The sequence below is a fragment of the Tachyglossus aculeatus genome, unplaced genomic scaffold (assembly GCF_015852505.1).
Source record: "Tachyglossus aculeatus isolate mTacAcu1 unplaced genomic scaffold, mTacAcu1.pri scaffold_82_arrow_ctg1, whole genome shotgun sequence".
Classification (NCBI taxonomy): domain Eukaryota; kingdom Metazoa; phylum Chordata; class Mammalia; order Monotremata; family Tachyglossidae; genus Tachyglossus; species Tachyglossus aculeatus.
In genome coordinates, this window is record NW_024045094.1 from 2,311,509 (window position 1) to 2,330,046 (window position 18,538).

The following is an 18,538-nucleotide window of genomic DNA, read 5'->3' on the forward strand; positions in this document are numbered from 1 at the left end:
AGAGGGGGAGACAGATATTAATATCAATAAATAAAATTACAGATATGTACGTAAGAACCGTGGGGCCGGGACGGGGATGAATAAAGGGAGCAAGTCAGAGAGATGGAGAAGGGAGCGGGAGAAGAGGAAAGGCGGGCTTAGTTTGGGAAGGCCTCTTGGAGGAGATGAGCCTTCAATAAGGCTTTGAAGGCAGGGTAGTAATGGGTGAGAAAGACGACCTTTCTTTCTTTTCCCTGCAAAGCCTCCACCCTGTGATTTCTGGGGGCCCAATTGGGCTGAAAGAGGGGAAGGGAAATGACGCTATGGGTGTCACACCACGGTAAGGACAGGAAATAATATGTCATGTTTTTGCGTAGCACTTTCCAAGGCATGTTCACGTCAGTGATCCCATTTCAGCCTCACAAGAGACGGGAATAAGAAGGACCAGAGAAGCAGCGTGGCTCAGTGGAAACAGCATGGGCTTTGGAGTCAGAGGTCATGGGTTCAAACCCCGGCCCCGCCAATTGTCAGCTGTGTGACTTTGGGCAAGTCACTTAACTTCTCTGGGCCTCAGTTACCTCATCTGTAACATGGGGATTAAGACTGTGAGCCCCCCGAGGGACAACCTGATCACCGTGTAACCTCTACAGCGCTTAGAACAGTGCTTTGCACGTAGTAAGCACTTAATAAATGCTATTATTATTATTATTATTATTATCATCATCATCATCATCCTGACTCAGCCTCTTGCCTCCCGTGTGACCTTGGGCAAACCACTTCACTTCTCAGTGCCTCGGTTACCACATCGGTCAAAGTGGGGTTTAAGATTATGAACCCCACGTGGGACGGGGACTGGTTCCAACCCGATTATCTTGTAACTACCCAAGCACTTAGTACAGTGCCTGACACATAGTAAGTGATTATCATCATCATCATCATCATTATCATCTGGAAAATGGGGATTAAGGCTGTGAGCTCGTGTGGGTTATGGACTGTGTCCTTCCCTAGAATTTAGAAAAGTGCCCGGCACCTAGTAAGTGTTTAACAATACCATAAAAAAAGAAAAGAATGGCCACTGTGGTCAGGGAAGGGGGTGGAAGCTGGGAGGTCAGTGAAGGGTGAGGAGAGAGAGAAGAGACGGGGGGAGATCAGTGCAGAGGGAGAGGGCTAGGAAACATCTCAGGGGTACGCTGGCAGGGCAGACGGAGAGGGCTTTTGTTCTGGAGGAAAGGACACCCCACAGGAACCCTCCCAAGGGCGGACTACATGTCCTGAGCATGGCCCGGAAAATGCGCGCATACGAGATCAGGAAGGAGAGTAAGGAGATCAAACCCAAGCCTGAACCAGTGACATCACTGACATCGATGACAAGGTGGTTTCCAGAACAAGAGGCCTTCACCAGGGAGCGGATATCACCGAAGAACTGTTAGACCTCGTGGAGTCCGCAGAAACCCAAGGAGACCGTCCCGACTCTGTACATCGCTCCAAACATCCCCGTGCTGAGGCAGGGGAGACAGCCACTTTTACGCAGGCCCCTCGGTCGACGATGACCCCATAGCGCAGGGGGTGGCAGATGGCCACGTAGCGGTCGTAGGACATCGTCGTGAGGACAAACATCTCTGAGGCGGCAAACAGGGCCAACAGGAAAGCCTGAGCCACGCAGCCCCAGTAACAGATAGAGCGTTGGTCTGTCGGGGAGTTGAGGATGGATTTGGGGACTGTGACGGAGATGAGGCAGAGGTCGAGGACTGACAGGTTCCTGAGGAAGAAGTACGTGGGGGTGTGGAGGCGCAGGTCGAGGGCGGTGACGGCGACGATGCGGAGATTCCCCGTCTGGGCCGCCAGGTAGACGAGGAGGAACAGCGCTGCATGGATCAGCTGCAACTCCCGGACCTCCGAGAATCCCAGCAGGAGGAATTCTGTCAGACTGGCCTTTTTTTTTGGAGAATATGCAGGTTGTCTGTAGAGGCACAGGGAGAGGATTTATTTCCTCAAAGAAATCTGAAAAATCTCTACTATGAAATGGTGATTTAAGACTGTCGCATGATGATGATAATGGTATTTGTTAAGCGCTTACTATGTGTCGAGCACTGTTCTAAGCACTGGGGTAGTTACAAGGAAATCAGATTGTCCCACATGGGGCTCACAATCTCAATCCCCATTTGACAGATGAGGTAACCGAGGCCCAGAAAAGTAAACTGATTTGCCCAAGGTCACACAGCAGACAAGTGGCGGAGGCGGAATGAGAACCCACCTCCTCTGACTCCCAAGGCAGGGCCACTTCCACTAAGCCATGCTGTTTCGCTATGTGGGACATGGACTGTGTCCGACCCAATTTGCTTTTATCTACCCCAGAGCTCAGTACAGTGCCTGGCACATAGTAAACACCTAGCAAATACCACAATTATTAATATTATCATTCCAACCTGCAGCATGAGGAATCTGGCAAGAGGTGTTTTCTTCTCGCCATCACCCCCCTCAGTCTCCACCAGATTCAGATTCACCGGAGCCATCCACCATCGAAGACAGCGACTGCAGACAGATTCTGGACGCTCATTCTCTGTCCTTGTCCCCTCTTGCTCATTGGTGAGTGTGATAGGAAAGGCTCTGTGAAGTAACCGGGCCTCAGTTGTCCCCTGATGGCCTCAGGGTCCCCTCAGAGAAGGGGACCCTCGCTATCCGGGAGCCCCCGGACCCCGTCGGTGGCATCATCCCCGAGGTTCAGCAGGTCTCAGACTGGGCCACTGATAATAACTGCGGTATTTGTTGGGCTCTTACTGTGTGCCGGACAATCAATCAATTAATCAATCAATCAATCGTATTTATTGAGCGCATACTGTGTGCAGAGCACTGTACTAAGCGCTTGGAAAGTACAAGTTGTCAACATATAGAGACAGTCCCAACCCAACAGTGGGCTCACAGTCTAAAAGGGGGAGACAGAGAACAAAACCAAACATACTAACAAAATAAAATAAATAGAATAGATATGTACAAGTAAAATAAATAAATGAATATGTACAAACATATATACAGATATAAAGGTGCTGTGGGGAAGGGAAGGAGGTAAGATGAGGGGTATGGAGAGGGGGACGAGGGAGAGAGGAAGGAAGGGGCTCAGTTTGGGAAGGCCTCCTGGAGGAGGTGAGCTCTCAGTAGGGCCTTGAAGGGAGGAAGAGAGCTAGCTTGGCGGATGGGCAGACGGAGGGCATTCCAGGCCCCGGGGATGATGTGGGCCAGGGGTCGATGGCGGGACAGGCGAGAACAAGGTACGGTGACGAGATTAGCTGCAGAGGAGCAGAAAGTGCGGGGTGGGCTGTAGAAGGAGAGAAGGGAGGTGAGGTAGGAGGGGCGAGGTGATGGAGAGCCTTGAAGCCCAGGGTGAGGAGTTTCTGCCTGATGCGCAGATTGATTGGGAGCCACTGGAGATTTTTGAGGAGGGGAGTAACATGCCCAGAGCGTTTCTGGACAAAGACAATCCAGGCAGCAGCATGAAGTATGGATTGAAGTGGGGAGAGACACGAGGATGGGAGATCAGAGAGAAGGCTGGTGCAGTATTCCAGACGGGATAGGATGAGAGCTTGAACGAGAAGGGTAGCGGTTTGGATGGAGAGGAAAGGGCGGATTTTGGCAATGTTACGGATCTGAGACTGGCAGGTTTTGGTGACGGCTTGGATGTGAGGGGTGAATGAGAGAGCGGAGTCGAGGATGACACCACGGTTGCGGGCTTGTGGGACGGGAAGGATGGTATTGCCGTCAACAGAGATGGGAAAGTCAGGGAGAGGGCAGGGTTTGGGAGGGAAGACATGGAGTTCAGTCTTGGACATGTTGAGTTTAAGGTGGCGGGCAGACATCCAGATGGAGATGTCCTGAAGGCAGGGGGAGATGCGAGCCTGGAGAGAGGGGGAGAGAGCAGGGGCAGAGATGTAGATCTGGGTGTCATCAGCGTAGAGATGATAGTGGAAGCCCTGGGAGCGAATGAGGTCACCAATTGAGTGAGTGTAGAACTGTACTAAGGGCACTGTACTAAGGGCTGAGTTGGATACAGTAATAATAATAATGGCATTTGTTAAGCGCTTACTATGTGCCAGGCACTGTACTAAGCACTCAGACACAGTCTCTTTCCCACATGGGACTCACAGTCTCAATCGCATTTTATAAATTGTACAAGTTCTCTAGGGGTTATAGGCTTCCTAACTGCACTTTTCCAAGACCACTGCATTTCCCTCTCCACTTCTCGGGAACACGGGGGAATGGGAAAAGAGGACATGAAAGAAAGGAAAATTGTGCATTGAAACTAAAGATACAGGACATAAAGGAATGGGGAGACGAATTTGTACCGGACAGGGGACAGGTCGACTAGAAACAGGGCAGTCTAACGGTCAGAACACAGACTTGTAAGCCTGAGGGCCTGGGTTCATTCATTCATTCATTGATTCAATCGTATTTATTGAGCGCTTACTGTGTGCAGAGCACTGTACTAAGCGCTTGAGAAGTACAAGTTGGCAAAATATAGAGACGGTCCCTACCCAACAGCGGGCTCACAGTCTAGAAGGGGGAGACAGACAACAGAACAAAACATATCAACAAAATGAAATAAATAGAATAAATATGCACAAGTAAAATAGAGTAATAAAAGCGTACGAACATATATACATATATACAGGTTCTGTGGGGAGGGGAAGGAAGTAATCCTGGGGGGATAGGGAGGGGAGAAAGGAAGGAGGGTGTTCTAATCCCCTGTTTGCCTCTTCACTACTGTGTTACCTTGGACAAGTCACTTATCTTCTCTATGCCTCCGTTTCCTCATCCATAAAATGGGGCTGAAATCCTGTTCCCTCCTGCTTATAATAATAATAATTATAGCATTTGTTAAACATTTACTATATACCAAGCACTGTTCTAAGCACAGGGGTAGAAAATAATTGATCAAGTTGGACGAGATCTCTGTCCCATTTGGGGTTCAAAGTCTAAATAGGAGGGAGAACAGGTTCCAAGTCCCCATTTTACAGTTGAAGAAACAGAGGCACAGAGAAATGAAGTCACTTGCCCAAGGTCTCACACACCAAACAAGTGGCAGAAGTGGGATTCGCACCCAGGTCCTCTGCCCTTTCCCTGAGGCTATTTGGACTCTGAGCCTTGTGTGGGACAGGGACTGTGTCCAACCTGATTATCTTATATCTACTCCGGTACCTAGCACAATGCTTGGCACACAGTAAGCACTTAATATCGGTAGTAGTGGGAGTAGGAGTAGGAGTAGTATTGAAATGGGACTGTCCGATATAAAACCACTGCTTACCACCACGAGTCAGAGAGAAGGCTGGAATCCAGTAGGGAAGTTGAGCCGGGAGAAGAGAGGGAAACGTGGTCATCAGGGAAGGTAGAAAATTAATGAGTCTGGAGCACTGGTTTCAGAAATTCTCAATGAATCCATTCCCTGCTACTCACCGCGGCTGCTGACAAAGACCCGGGTGCTAGGAGACAAGCCGGGGGGCTGATGTCAGGGCAAAGAGAAGGGGCTTTTATTCTGGAGAAACGGACACCACCCCAAAAAACCCTCCCCAGGGAGGCCTTCATGTCCAGATTCCTCAGGCTGTAGATGAGGGGGTTCAGAATGGGGGAGTAGGACATGGATACCAGCAGGTCCAGGACTGAGGGCACGGGGGGGTCTGTCAGGGGCTTAAGGTAGAAGATGACGGCCGTACAGAGGAAGATGGTGACAACGGCGAGGTGGGGCAGTCAGATTGAGAAGGTTTTGGTCAGGCCCTCGGCGGCCGGCATCCTCAGCACGTCCCGGAAGATGCACACGTACGAGACGACGATGTGAGCCCACTGTTGGGTAGGGACTGTCTCTATGTGTTGCCAACTTGTACTTCCCAAGCACTTAGTACAGTGCTCTGCACACAGTAAGCGCTCAATAAATACGATTGATGATGATGATGAGATGAAAGAGCTGAAACAAAAAAATGGCACCAACGGCGACATTGGTATCGATGACGACGTGTGACCCAGAGCAAGAACACTTTAAGAGGAAGCGGGCATCACAGAAGAACTGCTGGACCTCGTGGAGTCTGCAGAAGCTTGAGGAGAACGTCCCCGCTGTAATATCACCCCGAAGAGCCCCCCGCTGATCCAGGAGGCAGCCACCATATTCCCACAGGCCCCTCCTTCCATGATGACCCCGTTGCGCAGGGGGAGGCAGATAGCGGCGTAGCGGTCGTAGGACATGGACTTGAGGAGGAATATCTGCTCCCGCTGCTCCCGGAAGGATCCTCTCCTCAGAACGCCAGAGAGGCCCGCCATAGACGCCCGGGACTCCGTTCCCGAGAGGCCCGCCCGCCCGCCCGCCATCACACCGCGTGGCCCCTGCTGCTCCCGGAAGGCTCCTCTTCTCCGAGCGCCGCCATAGACGCCCCCTGCTTCCACCCCCGCCCAATTAAGCGACCTTCCTTATAGTGACCCCCAACCTCCCTTCCCGGTCCGGTCCGCCATAGACGCCATAGACTCCCCCCCGCCCCAACCCCGGGAAAAAGGCCCTTGTTATCACCAAGTTACATTAACGACAACCTCATTCGCACCTACTCAGCCTTCCTGTCCCGCCATCGACCCCCGGCTCACGTCCTCCCTCGGGCCTGAAATGCCATCCCTCTGCCCACCCGCCACGTTAGCTCCCTTCCTCCCTTCAAGGCCCTGCTGAGAGCTCATCTCCTCCAGGAGGCCTTCCCAGACTGAGCCCCTTCCTTCCTCTCCCCCTCGTCCCCCTCTCCATCCCCTGCATCTTACCTCCTTCCCTTCCGCACAGCACCTGTATATATGTATATATGTTTGTACATATTTATTACTCTATTTATTTATTTATTTTACCTGGACCTATCTATTCTATTTTATTTTGTTAATATGTTTGCTTTTGTTCTCTGTCTCCCCCTTCTAGACTGTGAGCCCATTGTTGGGTAGGGACTGTCTCTATATGTTGCCAGCTTGTACTTCCCAAGCGCTTAATACAGTGCTCCTCACACAGTAAGCGCTCAATAAATACGATTGATTGATTGATTGATTCATTGATCTCTGAACTGGCAAACAGGACCACCAGAAAGACGTGAGCCACACAGCTCCAATAACAGATGGACCGTTGGTCGGTCAGGGAGTTGTGGATGGATTTGGGGACGGGGACGGAGACGTAGCAGAGTTCGAGAACGGACAGGTTCCTGAGGAAGAAGTATATGGGGATGTGGAGGTGCCCATCGAGGACGGTGACGGCGACCATGAGGAGATTCTCCGTCAGGGCCGCCAGGTAGACCAGGAGAAACAGCGAGGCCTGCGCTAGCTGCAGCTCCCGGACCTCCGAGAATCCCAACAGTGAATCCAGTCACCGTGGTGAGGTTGGCCATGACCTGAGAAATGTGAACCAGACATAGAGAATGGTTACATTTCCAACAAGAAATCGGAACTTGTGATGAGACAGGAGCCATACGTTCCAACCCCTTACATCAGTCAATCAATCAGTAGTATGTACTGAACATTCACTCTGTGCAGAGAACTGTTCTATGCTCTTGGAAGAATATAGTATGATAGAGTTGGTAGACTTATTCAATTATATTAGTGAACTCGTTGTTGGGTAGGGACCGTCTCTGTATGTTGCTGACTTGTACTTCCCAAGCGCTTAGTACAGTGCTCTGCACACAATAAGCTCTCAATAAATACGATTGAATGAATGAATGAATATTAGTGTCTGTTTCCCCCTGTAAACTGTAGGTTCATTGTGAGGAGGGAGTGTCTACCAACTCTGTTGTATTAATTCAGTCGCATTTATTGAGCACTTACTATGTGCAAAGCACTTTGTCAAGCGCTTGGGAGAGCACAGCATAGCAGTAATGAGTTTAAGCACTTAGTACAGTCCTCTGCATAGAGTAAACTCTCAATAAATACCATTGATGATGATGATGATTATATTCTACCAAGCACTTAGTACAGTGGTCTGTACACAGTAAGCGCTCAAGAAATACCATTGATGATGATGATTGTCCTCTCCTAAGTGCTTTCCACAGTGTTCCGCACACCAGTAAGCACTCAATCAATGCCACTGATGATGATGATTGTACTCTACCAAGCTCTTACTACAATGCTCGGCACACAATAAGCTCTCAAGAAATTGCATTAATTGATTGCTAAATACAATCTCTGCCCACAAGGAGAGTTATCTTTTAAGCATTTCACGCCTCAAAGTTTCTCCTACCCTAATTCAACAACTACTTTGCTAAGGAAATTAAAGTCATCTAGCGGAGTCTCCCCTAAACTCCACCCTATCCCCTTTCTGCCTCAATTCCCTCTCCTCACTAGAGCCGCTTTCCCAGGCATTGCTTAGGCGGGATTTTTTTAATAGCATTTGTAAAGGACTTGCTATGTGCCAGACTCTGTACTAAGCGCTGGGGTAAATTCAAAATACTCAGGTTGGACATAATCCACGTCCCACTGGGGACTCCCAGTTTTAATCCCCATTTGATGGATGAAGTAACTGAGGCCCAGAGAAGTGAAGCGACTTCCCCAGGGTCACAAAACTGACAAGTGGAGGGGCTGGAATTAGTACCCAGGTGTTCCTGACTCCCAGGCCTGGGCTCCTTCCACTTAATTTCCCAACCGCTCCCCAAATCTTCAGCCCACTTGCAATGGGAAAGCATAATGGTTAAGAGCTTGCATTTGCCCCATTCTCTCCAAACCAGTTCAGCTGAAGGCCTCTTTGATTGCCTCTGGTTACCAAGGCAATCCAGTACACAACACATCTTCACATTGTTCTCTAGGTCTTCCGAAAGGAATAGCTGAAAACAAGATGAAGCTACACATTTAGTGAGGTTGGGTAGGGTGTAATCACCTTGATAACAGGGTAGAAAACCCCATCCCAAGGGCACGAGTTTGGGAATCAGAGGTCATGGGTTCTAATCCCGGATCCACTATTTACCGGCTGTTTGACTTTGGGCAAGTCACTTAACTTTTCTGGGCTTTAGTTACCTCATCTGTAAAATGAAGATTAAGATTGTGAGCCCCACGTGGGACAAACTGATCAACTTGTATCCCCCCAGCGCTTAGAACAGTGCTTTGCACATAATAAGCGCTTAACAATTATTATTATTATTATTATTAGCCCAAGATCACACAGCAGACACGTGTCCGAGCTGGGATTAGAAACCAGGTCTCCTGTCTTCCATCCCGTACTCTTTCCAAGAGGCCAGACTGTCCAGAAAAGAAGTTAAACCATACAGCAGGTGGAGCTAATAATAATAATTGTGGTATTTATGAAGCATTTACTATGTGCCAAGCACTGTTCTAAGTACAGTGTTCTGCATATAGTGAGTGTTCAATAAATATTATTAATAATAATAATGATAGTATTTGTTAAGTGCTTACTATGTGCCAAGCACTGTTCTAAGCGCTAAGTGAAATACAAGGTCATCAGGTTGTCCCACGTGGGGCTCACTGTCTTCATCCCCATTTTCCAGATGAGGAACCGAGGTTCAGAGAAGTGAAGTGACTTGCCCAAGGTCACCCAACAGACAAGTGGCGGTGTCGGGATTAGAACCCACGACCTCTGACTCCCAAACCCGGGCTCTTGCCACTAAGCCACGCGCCTCTCAAAAACGACGAGTCTTTCGAGGCAGATTTGAACCAGCGACCTAAGAATGACTAAGTATTTGACACTACAGTCCTCTGTTCTACCAACTGAGCTATCGAAGGCTCGGTGAGACATGATCATCATGCACTACAAGGGGCCCCCAATATAAGTAGGAGGAAAAACAGGGATTGAATCTCCACTGTGCAGATGAGGGAACTGAGGAATAAAGAGTTGAGGTGACTTGATGATGATAGTATTTGTTAAACGCTTACTATGTGCCAAGCACTGTTCTAAGCGCTGGGGTAGAAACTAGATAATCAGGTTGTCCCACGTGGACTCACAGTCTTAATCTCCATTTTACAGATGAGGTAACTGAGACACAGAGAAGTGAAGTGACTTGCCAAAAGTCACACAACAGACAGTTGTAGATTCGGGATTAGAACCCACGACATCTGACTCCCAAGCCCGGGATCTTTCCACTGAGCAACGCCGCTTCTGCTTCTCAACTCGCCCAATGTCACACAGCGTGCAAGTGGGGTTGGGAGTGGGGCGAACGCCAAATGTCCAAAGGTCACAGATTCAAGTGCAGAAACCACGTGGAACCGCTTAGTACAGTGCTTTGCACATAGTAAGTGCTCAATAAATGCGATTGAATCAATGAATGAATGGAAGGGAGAAGGAGAAGGGAATGAGAGGGCTTCACTGGGGAAGGCCTCACGGAGGAGAGGTTACCTTGATACGCTTTGAATGTGGAGAGAGTGGTCTGGCCTATATGGAGGAGAAGGGAGAGATTTCCAGGTGAGGGGGAGGTTGTGAGGAAGGGGGTCGGCGGTGAGATAGGTGAGATCAGAGCCCAGTGAGTAAACTGAAGCTAGAGGTGCAGAGTATCCGGGCTGGGCTGGAGTAGATGATCAGAGAGGTGAGGTAGGAGGGGGTCAGCTGATTGAGTACTTTAAACAGCGTGACTCAGCAGAGAAGCAGCGTGGCACAGTGGAAAGAGCCCGGGCTTGGGAGTCAGAGATCGTGAGTTCTAACCTCCGCTGCTTGGGAGTCAGAGGTCGTGGGGTCTAACCTCCGCTATGCCACTTTTCAGCTGTGTGAATTTGGGCAACTCACTTCACTTCTCTGGGCCTCATTTACCTCATCTTTAAAATGGGGATGAACTCTGTGAGCCCCACGTAGGACATCCTGACTACCTAATATCTCCCCCAGCGCTTAGAACAGTGCTTGGCACGTAGTAAGTGCTTAACAAAAACCCTCATTATTATTATTATTATTATTATTATTATTATTATTATTAAACCGATGGTGAGGAGTTCCTGTCTGATGGGGAGGTGGATGGGCAACCCTGCAGGTTCTTGAGGAGTGGGAAGACATAATAATAATAATAATAATGATAATAGTAATACTATTAATAATAATGGTAATGATGGTGATGATGATGATGGTATTTGTTAAGCACTTACTATGTGCCAAACACCTTTCTAAGAGCTGGGGTAGATACAAGGTTATCAGGTTGTCCCACGTGGGGCTCACAGTCATTTTCCAGATGAGGTCACTGAGGTCCAGGGAAGTGACTTTTTTTTTTTTTTTTTTTTTTTTAATGGCATTTATTAAGCGCTTACTATGTGCAAAGCACTGTTCTAAGCGCTGGGGGTGGTTACAAGGTGATCAGTTTGTCCCACGGGGGGCTCACAGTTTTTAATCCCCATTTTACAGTTGAGGTAACTGAGGCACAGAGAAGTGAAGTGACTTGCCCAAAGTCACACAGCTGACAATTGGCGGAGCTGGGATTTGAACCACGACCTCTGACTCCAAAGCCCGGGCTCTTTCCACTGAGCCACGCTGCTTCTCCAAGCTGATAAGTGGCAGAGCTGGAATTAGAACCCACGACCTCTGACTCCCACGCTCAGGCTCTTTCCAGTACGTTTTTGTTGAAACAAACAGTAAGTGCTCAATAAATACATTGGTCAATTGGTTGATCCCCAGAATTCTCCGCTACCACACACACAGAGACACTCACACACACTCCAAACGTTGCCCCTTTCTTCCTCTCCTTCCCTTCTTCACCAAAACCCACCTCCTCGGTCCCGAGGCTGGGATTAGGCCTTCTCTTGTCCGTGAATGAGGCCTGATGGAGATCTCTGGGAAAGATAAAGGCTCAGAAGCCCCTCTGAGACTGTTGGAGAACCCCTTCCCACCGACCAGCAAAGACTTCTCCTCAGGAAAAGCAGCTTCCACCCCCTGGGGCCTTGGGCAGGAGACACATTCAGGGCACTAGGAGAAGCTAAACTCCCCCTGGCTGGGTCCTGGGCAGCAATGACCCACACTCCCCGTGGATTAATTGGGAGTTTCCCTGTGGGAATTCCCCCTGCATCCGGCTCAGCCAACATAATTAGGCAGAAGCAGTGTGGCCTAATGGATAGCGCACGGGCCTGGAAGTCAGAAGGATTTGGGTTATTCATTCATTCATTCAATTGTATTTATAGAGCGCTTACTGTGTGCAGAGCACTGTGGGCTTGGGAAGTACAAGGTGGCAACATATAAAGACGGTCCCTACCCAACAACGGGCTCACAGGCTAGAAGGATAATAATGATGGCATTTATTAAGAGCTTACTATGTGCAAAGCACTGTTCTAAGCGCTGGGGAGATACAAGGTGATCAGGTTGTCCCACGGGGTGCTCACAGTCTTAATCCCCATTTTGCAGATGAGGTAATTGAGGCCCACAGAAGTTAAGTGACTTACCCAAAGTCACACAGCTGACAGGTGGTGGAGCCGGGATTTGAACCCATGACCTCTGACTCTTTCCACTGAGCCACGCTGGGTTATCATCATCCCAACTCTGCCACTTGCCTGCTGTGTGACCTGGAACAATCCATTTTAATCCTCCGTGCCTCAGTTCCTTCATTTGTGAAATGGGAATTAAGACTTTGAGGGCTATGTAGGGCAGGGGCTGTATGCAACCGGATTATCTTGTGTTGACCCAAACGTTTAGAACAGTGTCTGGCACATAGCAACCACTTAATAAATACCATTTATTATTATTATTATTATCACCATCAGTAAGGTGGCTCTTTTTGTCTCAACTGTGCTCGTCGCCCAACTCAAACTGCTCTCAGACTCCCCCTCGCCCCTGGGCCTGCTGGTGTCCGTGTTCTACACCGTGGTGCCCCCCGCCCTGAACCCCCTTCTCTACAGCCTGAGGAACAGGGACGTGAAGGCCGCCCTGAGGAAGATAGCAGGGGAAAAAGTTTCTCCCAAGGTCTAAAGGAATCCTCTGCTTCTCCTGAAATAGTGTCTGCCCCATCTCAGAGATACCTTCTCCGTGGCTCCTTCCTACAACACACATGATCACTGCTCTGGATAGTCTAATGGGGTCATACGTCAATCAGTGGATCAATGGTATTTATCAAGCACGTACTGTGTGCAGAACACGGTACTAAGCACTTGGAAGTGAACGATATTATATTCCATATTAAACGCAGGGGTAGATACAAGATAATCAGGTTGGACACAGTCCGTGTCCCCTTGGGGCTCACAGGGTGAGGGAAGGGAGAACAGAGATTAAATCCCCATTTCACAGATGAGGAAACTGAGGTACTGATATGTTAAAAGACTTGCCCAAGGTCACACAGCAGGCACGGGGTGGAGCCAGGATTAGAACTCAGGTCTCTGGAACCCCGGTTTCTCATTCCCTGTGCCTCAACTTTTTCATCTGCCAGATGGGGATTCAGTATCTATTCTCCCTACTGCCTTGACTGAGAACCCCTCGTGGGACAGAGGTGAGTCTGACCTGATTATGTTGTATCAATCAATCAATCAATCGTATTTATTGAGCGCTTACTATGTGCAGTGCACTGTACTAAGCGCTTGGGAAGTACAAATTGGCAACACATAGAGACAGTCCCTACCCAACAGTGGGCTCACAGTCTAAAAGGGGGAGACAGAGAACAAAACCAAACATACCAACAAAATAAAATAAATAGTATAGAAATGTACAAGTAAAATAAATAAATAAATAAATAAATAGATTAATAAATATGTACAACCATATATACATATATACAGGTGCTGTGGGGAAGGGCAGGAGGTAAGATGGGGGGATGGAGAGGGGGACGAGGGGGAGAGGAAGGAAGGGGCTCAGTCTGGGAAGGCCTCCTGGAGGAGGTGAGCTCTCAGTAGGGCCTTGAAGGGAGGAAGAGAGCTATCTTGGCGGAGGGGCAGAGGGAGGGCATTCCAGGCCCGGAGGATGACGTGGGCCGGGGGTCGATGGCGGGACAGGCGAGAACGAGGTAGGGTGAGGAGATTAGCGCCGGAGGAGTGGAGGTGCGGGCTGGGCAGTAGAAGGAGAGAAGGGAGGTGAGGTAGGAGGGGGCGAGGTGATGGAGAGCCTTGAATCCCAGGGTGAGGAGTTTCTGCCTGATGCGCAGATTGATTGGTAGCCATTGGAGGTTTTTGAGGAGGGGAGTAATATGCCCAGAGCGTTTCTGGACAAAGATAATCCGGGCAGCAACATGAAGTATGGATTGAAGTGGGGAGAGACACGAGGATGGGAGATCAGAGAGAAGGCTGGTGCAGTAGTCCAGACGGGATAGGATGAGAGCTTCAATGAGCAGGGTAGCGGTTTGGATGGAGAGGAAAGGGCGGATCTTGGCAATGTTGTGGAGCTGAGACTGGCAGGTTTTGGTGACGGCTTGGATGTGAGGGGTGAATGAGAGAGCGGAGTCGAGGATGACACCTAGGTTGCGGGCTTGTGAGACGGGAAGGATGGTAGTGCTGTCAACAGAGATGGGAAAGTCAGGGAGAGGACAAGGTTTGGGAGGGAAGACAAGGAGCTCAGTCTTCGACAAGTTGAGCTTTAGGTGGCGGGCGGACATCCAGATGGAGATGTCCTGAAGGTAGGAGGAGATGCGAGCCTGGAGGGAGGGGGAGAGAGCAGGGGCAGAGATGTAGATCTGGGTGTCATCAGCGTAGAGATGATAGTTGAAGCCGTGGGAGCGAATGAAGTCACCAAGGGAGTGAGTGTAGATTGAGAAGAGAAGGGTACCAAGCACTGAACCTTGGGGAACCCCCACAGTAAGAGGATGGGAGGGGGAGGAGGAGCCTGCAAAAGAGACTGAGAAAGAACGACCGGAGAAATAAGAGGAGAACCAGGAGAGGACGGAGTCTGTGAAGCCAAGGTCAGATAGCGTGTTGAGGAGAAGGGGTGGTCCACAGTGTCAAAGGCAGCTGAGAGGTCGAGGAGGATTAGTACAGAGTGTGAGCCGTTGGATTTGGCAAGCAGGAGGTCATTGGTGACCTTTGAGAGGGCAGTTTCCGTGGAATGAAGGGGACGGAAGCCAGACTGGAGGGGGTCGAGGAGAGAGTTGTTGTTGAGGAATTCTAGGCAGCGCGTGTAGACAACTCGTTCAAGTTGTATCTGCCTTAGCTTTTAATAATAACAATAATAATCAACAAGTATGGTACTGAGTGCTTATGAAGTACGGAGTACTGGGTGTTACCAATACCAAGTGGCTCTTTTTGTCTCAGTTGTGATCATCACCCACCTCAAACCACTCTCGTATTCCCCCTCGACCCTGAGAGCTGCTGGTGTCCGTGTTCTACACGGTGGTGCCCCCCGCCCTGGACCCCCTCATCTACAGCCTGAGGAACAGGGACATGATTCTACAATCCGCAATTCCAAGTGGAGGTAGTTGGTGTACATTATGTATTTGCAGAGATGGGAGGAGGGAGACGGCTCAATAGTGCAGTGAGATGTGGAAAAGGTTTGTTTTTTCATTCCGAACTCTCTAAATATGATGAACCGAATAGCCACCTTTATTCTCTGTTTATTTATAGGCATCATATTACCCCATGTTCAACTTTTGCTGCTACATATCTGTTTATACCCATTCTGAACACTCATGGATGGACAGACCTTTGACTGCAAGCTCAATTGCAATTGTTTAATCAATAAATGAATCAGTGGGATTTATTGAGTTTTTCCTCGGTGCAGAACACGGTACTAAGTACTTGGGAAAGTTGGCCCTCAAAGAGTTTACAATTCCCTCATCAATGCTCTTTTTTAGTGCTTGCTGTGCAGAGCAGTGTACTAAACTCTTCAGTAGAGTAACTACACATGATTCCTGCATATGGTAATCAATCTATCTGTAAGTTATTATCATTATTGTTGGAATTATTAAACATTCAATCAATGGTGTTCATTAAGCACTTACGTATTGCAAAGCGCTGTACTGAGACCCTGGGAGAGTACAATAGAGTAGGCAGATCACAGGGACAATGGTTGACACAACACAACTTGTTGAAAACAAACAGGTCGTCAAGAAAATGACTACCTTGTGTTGTCAGGAATACCTATCAAGGTGTTGAGCTGATCGGCAAAGGAAATCTTAACAAGGAAAAACAGTTGAAAGAACACAGGCCTGGAGCCAGAGGATCTGGGTTCTAATCCTGGCTCTGCCATATATGACTTTGGACAGGTTACATCACTTCTCTGTGCCTCGGATAAAAATGGGGATTAAATCCTGCTCCCTCTGACTTCGACTGTGAGCTCTGTGTCATCTTGGGCCTGTGTCCAACCTGATTAGTTTGTATCTACCCTAGGGTTTAGGACAGTGCTTGGCATATAGTGAGCGCTTAACAAATACCATAAAAAGTGTCCTTGACCTGTAGATAAGGCAGCTTGGAGTGGGGTTTCGGCTTGGGACAGGTTTTCAGATGAACAATCAATCAAGAAATAGTATTTATTGAGCACTTACTATGTGCAGAGCCCTTTACTAAGTGTTTGGGAGAATATAATACAACAGAGATGGAAGACACATTCCCTGCCCACAAGGACCTTACAGTCTAAGGGAATTAGTCAATCAATTGCATTTATTGAGCTCTTACTGTGTCCAGAGTACTGAATTAATCACTTGGGAGAGTATAACACAATAGAATTTTTAAAAACATTCCCTACCAAAAAGAGCTTACGGGCTAAATGAATGAATCAATCAGTGACATTCATTGAGCACTTACTGTGACGCAATGTGGCTCAGTGGAAAGAGCAAGAGTTGGGAGTCAGAGGTCGTGGGTTCTAATCACCGCTCTGCCCCTTGTCAGCTGTGTGACTTTAGGCAAGTCATTTCATTCCTCTGGGCCTCAGTTACGTCGTCTGTCAAATGGGGATTAAGACTGGGACAACCTGATAACCTTGTATTTACCCCAGCGCTTAAAACAGTACTTGACACATACTGAACACAACAAATACCATTATCATTATTATTATTATTATTATTATTGTTACTAAGCACTTTGGAGAGAACAATGCAATGGAGTTGGTAGTTATCTTCTCTACCTACAAAGATCTTACAGTCTAGAGGTGGAGAGAATGATAGGATGAAAGAGAGACTCTCTTAAAAATAAGAGGACATTTTTCTCTAGGTTCACAATTTTCCACCCAGAATTTTCCACAAAGCAGACTTCATGTTCTTGTTCCTCAGGCTGTAGATTAGGGGGTTCACAGCCGGAGGCACCACGGCATAGAACTAAGTCATAGAACCACGGCATAGGATTAAGGTAGGCAAAGCCACCCGTGGAGACAAAGAACGTCACGACGGCGAGGTGGGGTAGGCAGGAGGAGAAGGCTTTGGCACGGCCCTCGGCGGCCGGCATCCTCAGCACGGCCCTGAAGATGTGCACGTAAGAGACGACGATGGAGGCCAAACGGAGGAAGGCGAGGCTAACACCGGAGATTGTTACCCCGACTTCTCGGATGATCACACTGGGGTCAGAGAGCGTGAGGAGCTGGGAGACATCGCAGAAGAACTGGTGGACCGCGTTGGACCCGCAGAAGGGACTGAAGAAGGTGGCAGCCGCGTACATGAGGCCAGAGAGTCCCCCGCTGAGCCAGGAGGCAGCCGCCGTCTTCCAAAGGACCCCTCGGCTCATGATGACCTCGTAGCGCAGGGGAAGGCAGATGGCAACATAGCGGTCGTAGGACATCGCCGAGAGGAAGGCCAGCTCGGCAGATGCCAAAGACACAAAGAAAAACACTTGGAGGACACAGCCCACGAAGGAGATGGATCTGTTGTTGGTCAGGGAGTTGACGACGGAGTTGGGGACGGTGACAGAGATGAGGCCGAGGTCGAGGACGGACAGGTTTCTGAGGAAGAAGTACATAGGGGTGTGGAGGCGCCGGTCGAGGACGGTGATGGCGACGATGAGGAGATTCCCCGTCATGGCCACCAGATAGACCAGGAGGAACAGTGCGGCCTGGGCCACCCGCCTCTTCCGGACCTCCGAGAATACCAGCAGCAGGAATTCCCTCACTGCCTTGAGATTGTCCAGGGCCATCTCGTCAGTTCCCTGAAAGAAAAATGGGATGGATTGCACAGTTGAACAGTCTCGTCGGTAGCTAGCAAAATACACACGCGATCCCTGCCAAATCAGTTGATGGGGGCATCAATCAATCACTCATATTTATGGAGGGCTTACTGCTTGTGGAACATTGTACTAAGTGCTTTAAAGAGCACACTCAAACAAGAAAACGGACGCATTTCCTGCCCACAACTAGCTTACAGTCTAGCATCTCCTCTCCATTGCCAGAGGGAGTCTAGGAACTCGCCTGCACTGTGTATCATAACAACACAAACTCTACACAAATCCGTTTTTCCGCACTGGACATGGTTTCCCCCAAACTGTGCCTGGGGAATGTGACTTCCTTAATTTAGTGTGGAATGTGTCAAAGACTCAGGTCAACCAATAAATAGTATTTGAGCGTGAAGCTGTGTTGCCTAGTGGAAAGAGCCCGGGCCTGAGAGTTAGAGGATCTAGATTCTAATCCTGCCTCTGCTACCTGATATTCATTCATTCATTCACTAAATCATTTACTGAGCTCTTATTGTATGCATAGCACTATACTAAGCGCTTGGGAGGGCACAATACAGTAAAACTCTGTCACATTCCCTGCCCACAG

The 18,538-nt window shown here is 48.9% G+C and overlaps 1 protein-coding gene across 1 annotated transcript; it reads right to left on the minus strand.

Moving 5' to 3' along the window:
- Positions 1 to 1,405: 1,405 nt before the first annotated feature.
- LOC119924126 (olfactory receptor 14A16-like) lies at positions 1,406 to 17,916 on the minus strand. The gene is made up of 9 exons (XM_038743165.1): positions 17,818 to 17,916; positions 17,230 to 17,517; positions 17,044 to 17,108; positions 7,048 to 7,181; positions 6,135 to 6,248; positions 5,950 to 6,075; positions 5,533 to 5,627; positions 5,425 to 5,450; positions 1,406 to 1,478 (listed from the first exon to the last, which is right to left on the minus strand). Exons 1-9 carry the CDS (start codon positions 17,914 to 17,916, stop codon positions 1,406 to 1,408), a joined length of 1,020 nt encoding a protein of 339 aa, XP_038599093.1.
- Between the last annotated feature and the right edge of the window lie 622 nt (positions 17,917 to 18,538).

Bases quoted from the DNA above. Each gene is read 5' to 3' on its own strand.
- LOC119924126 (XM_038743165.1), bottom strand. From the start codon at position 17,916: ATGGCCCTGGACAATCTCAAGGCAGTGAGGGAATTCCTGCTGCTGGTA. The intron at 17,518-17,817 runs GTCTATCTGGTG...CTGCGCTACGAG, and splicing joins AGGCCGCACTGTTCCTCCTG to GTCATCATGAGCCGAGGGGT. The intron at 6,076-6,134 runs GTGGGAATATGG...GTGATATTACAG, and splicing joins CATCATGGAAGGAGGGGCCT to CGGGGACGTTCTCCTCAAGC.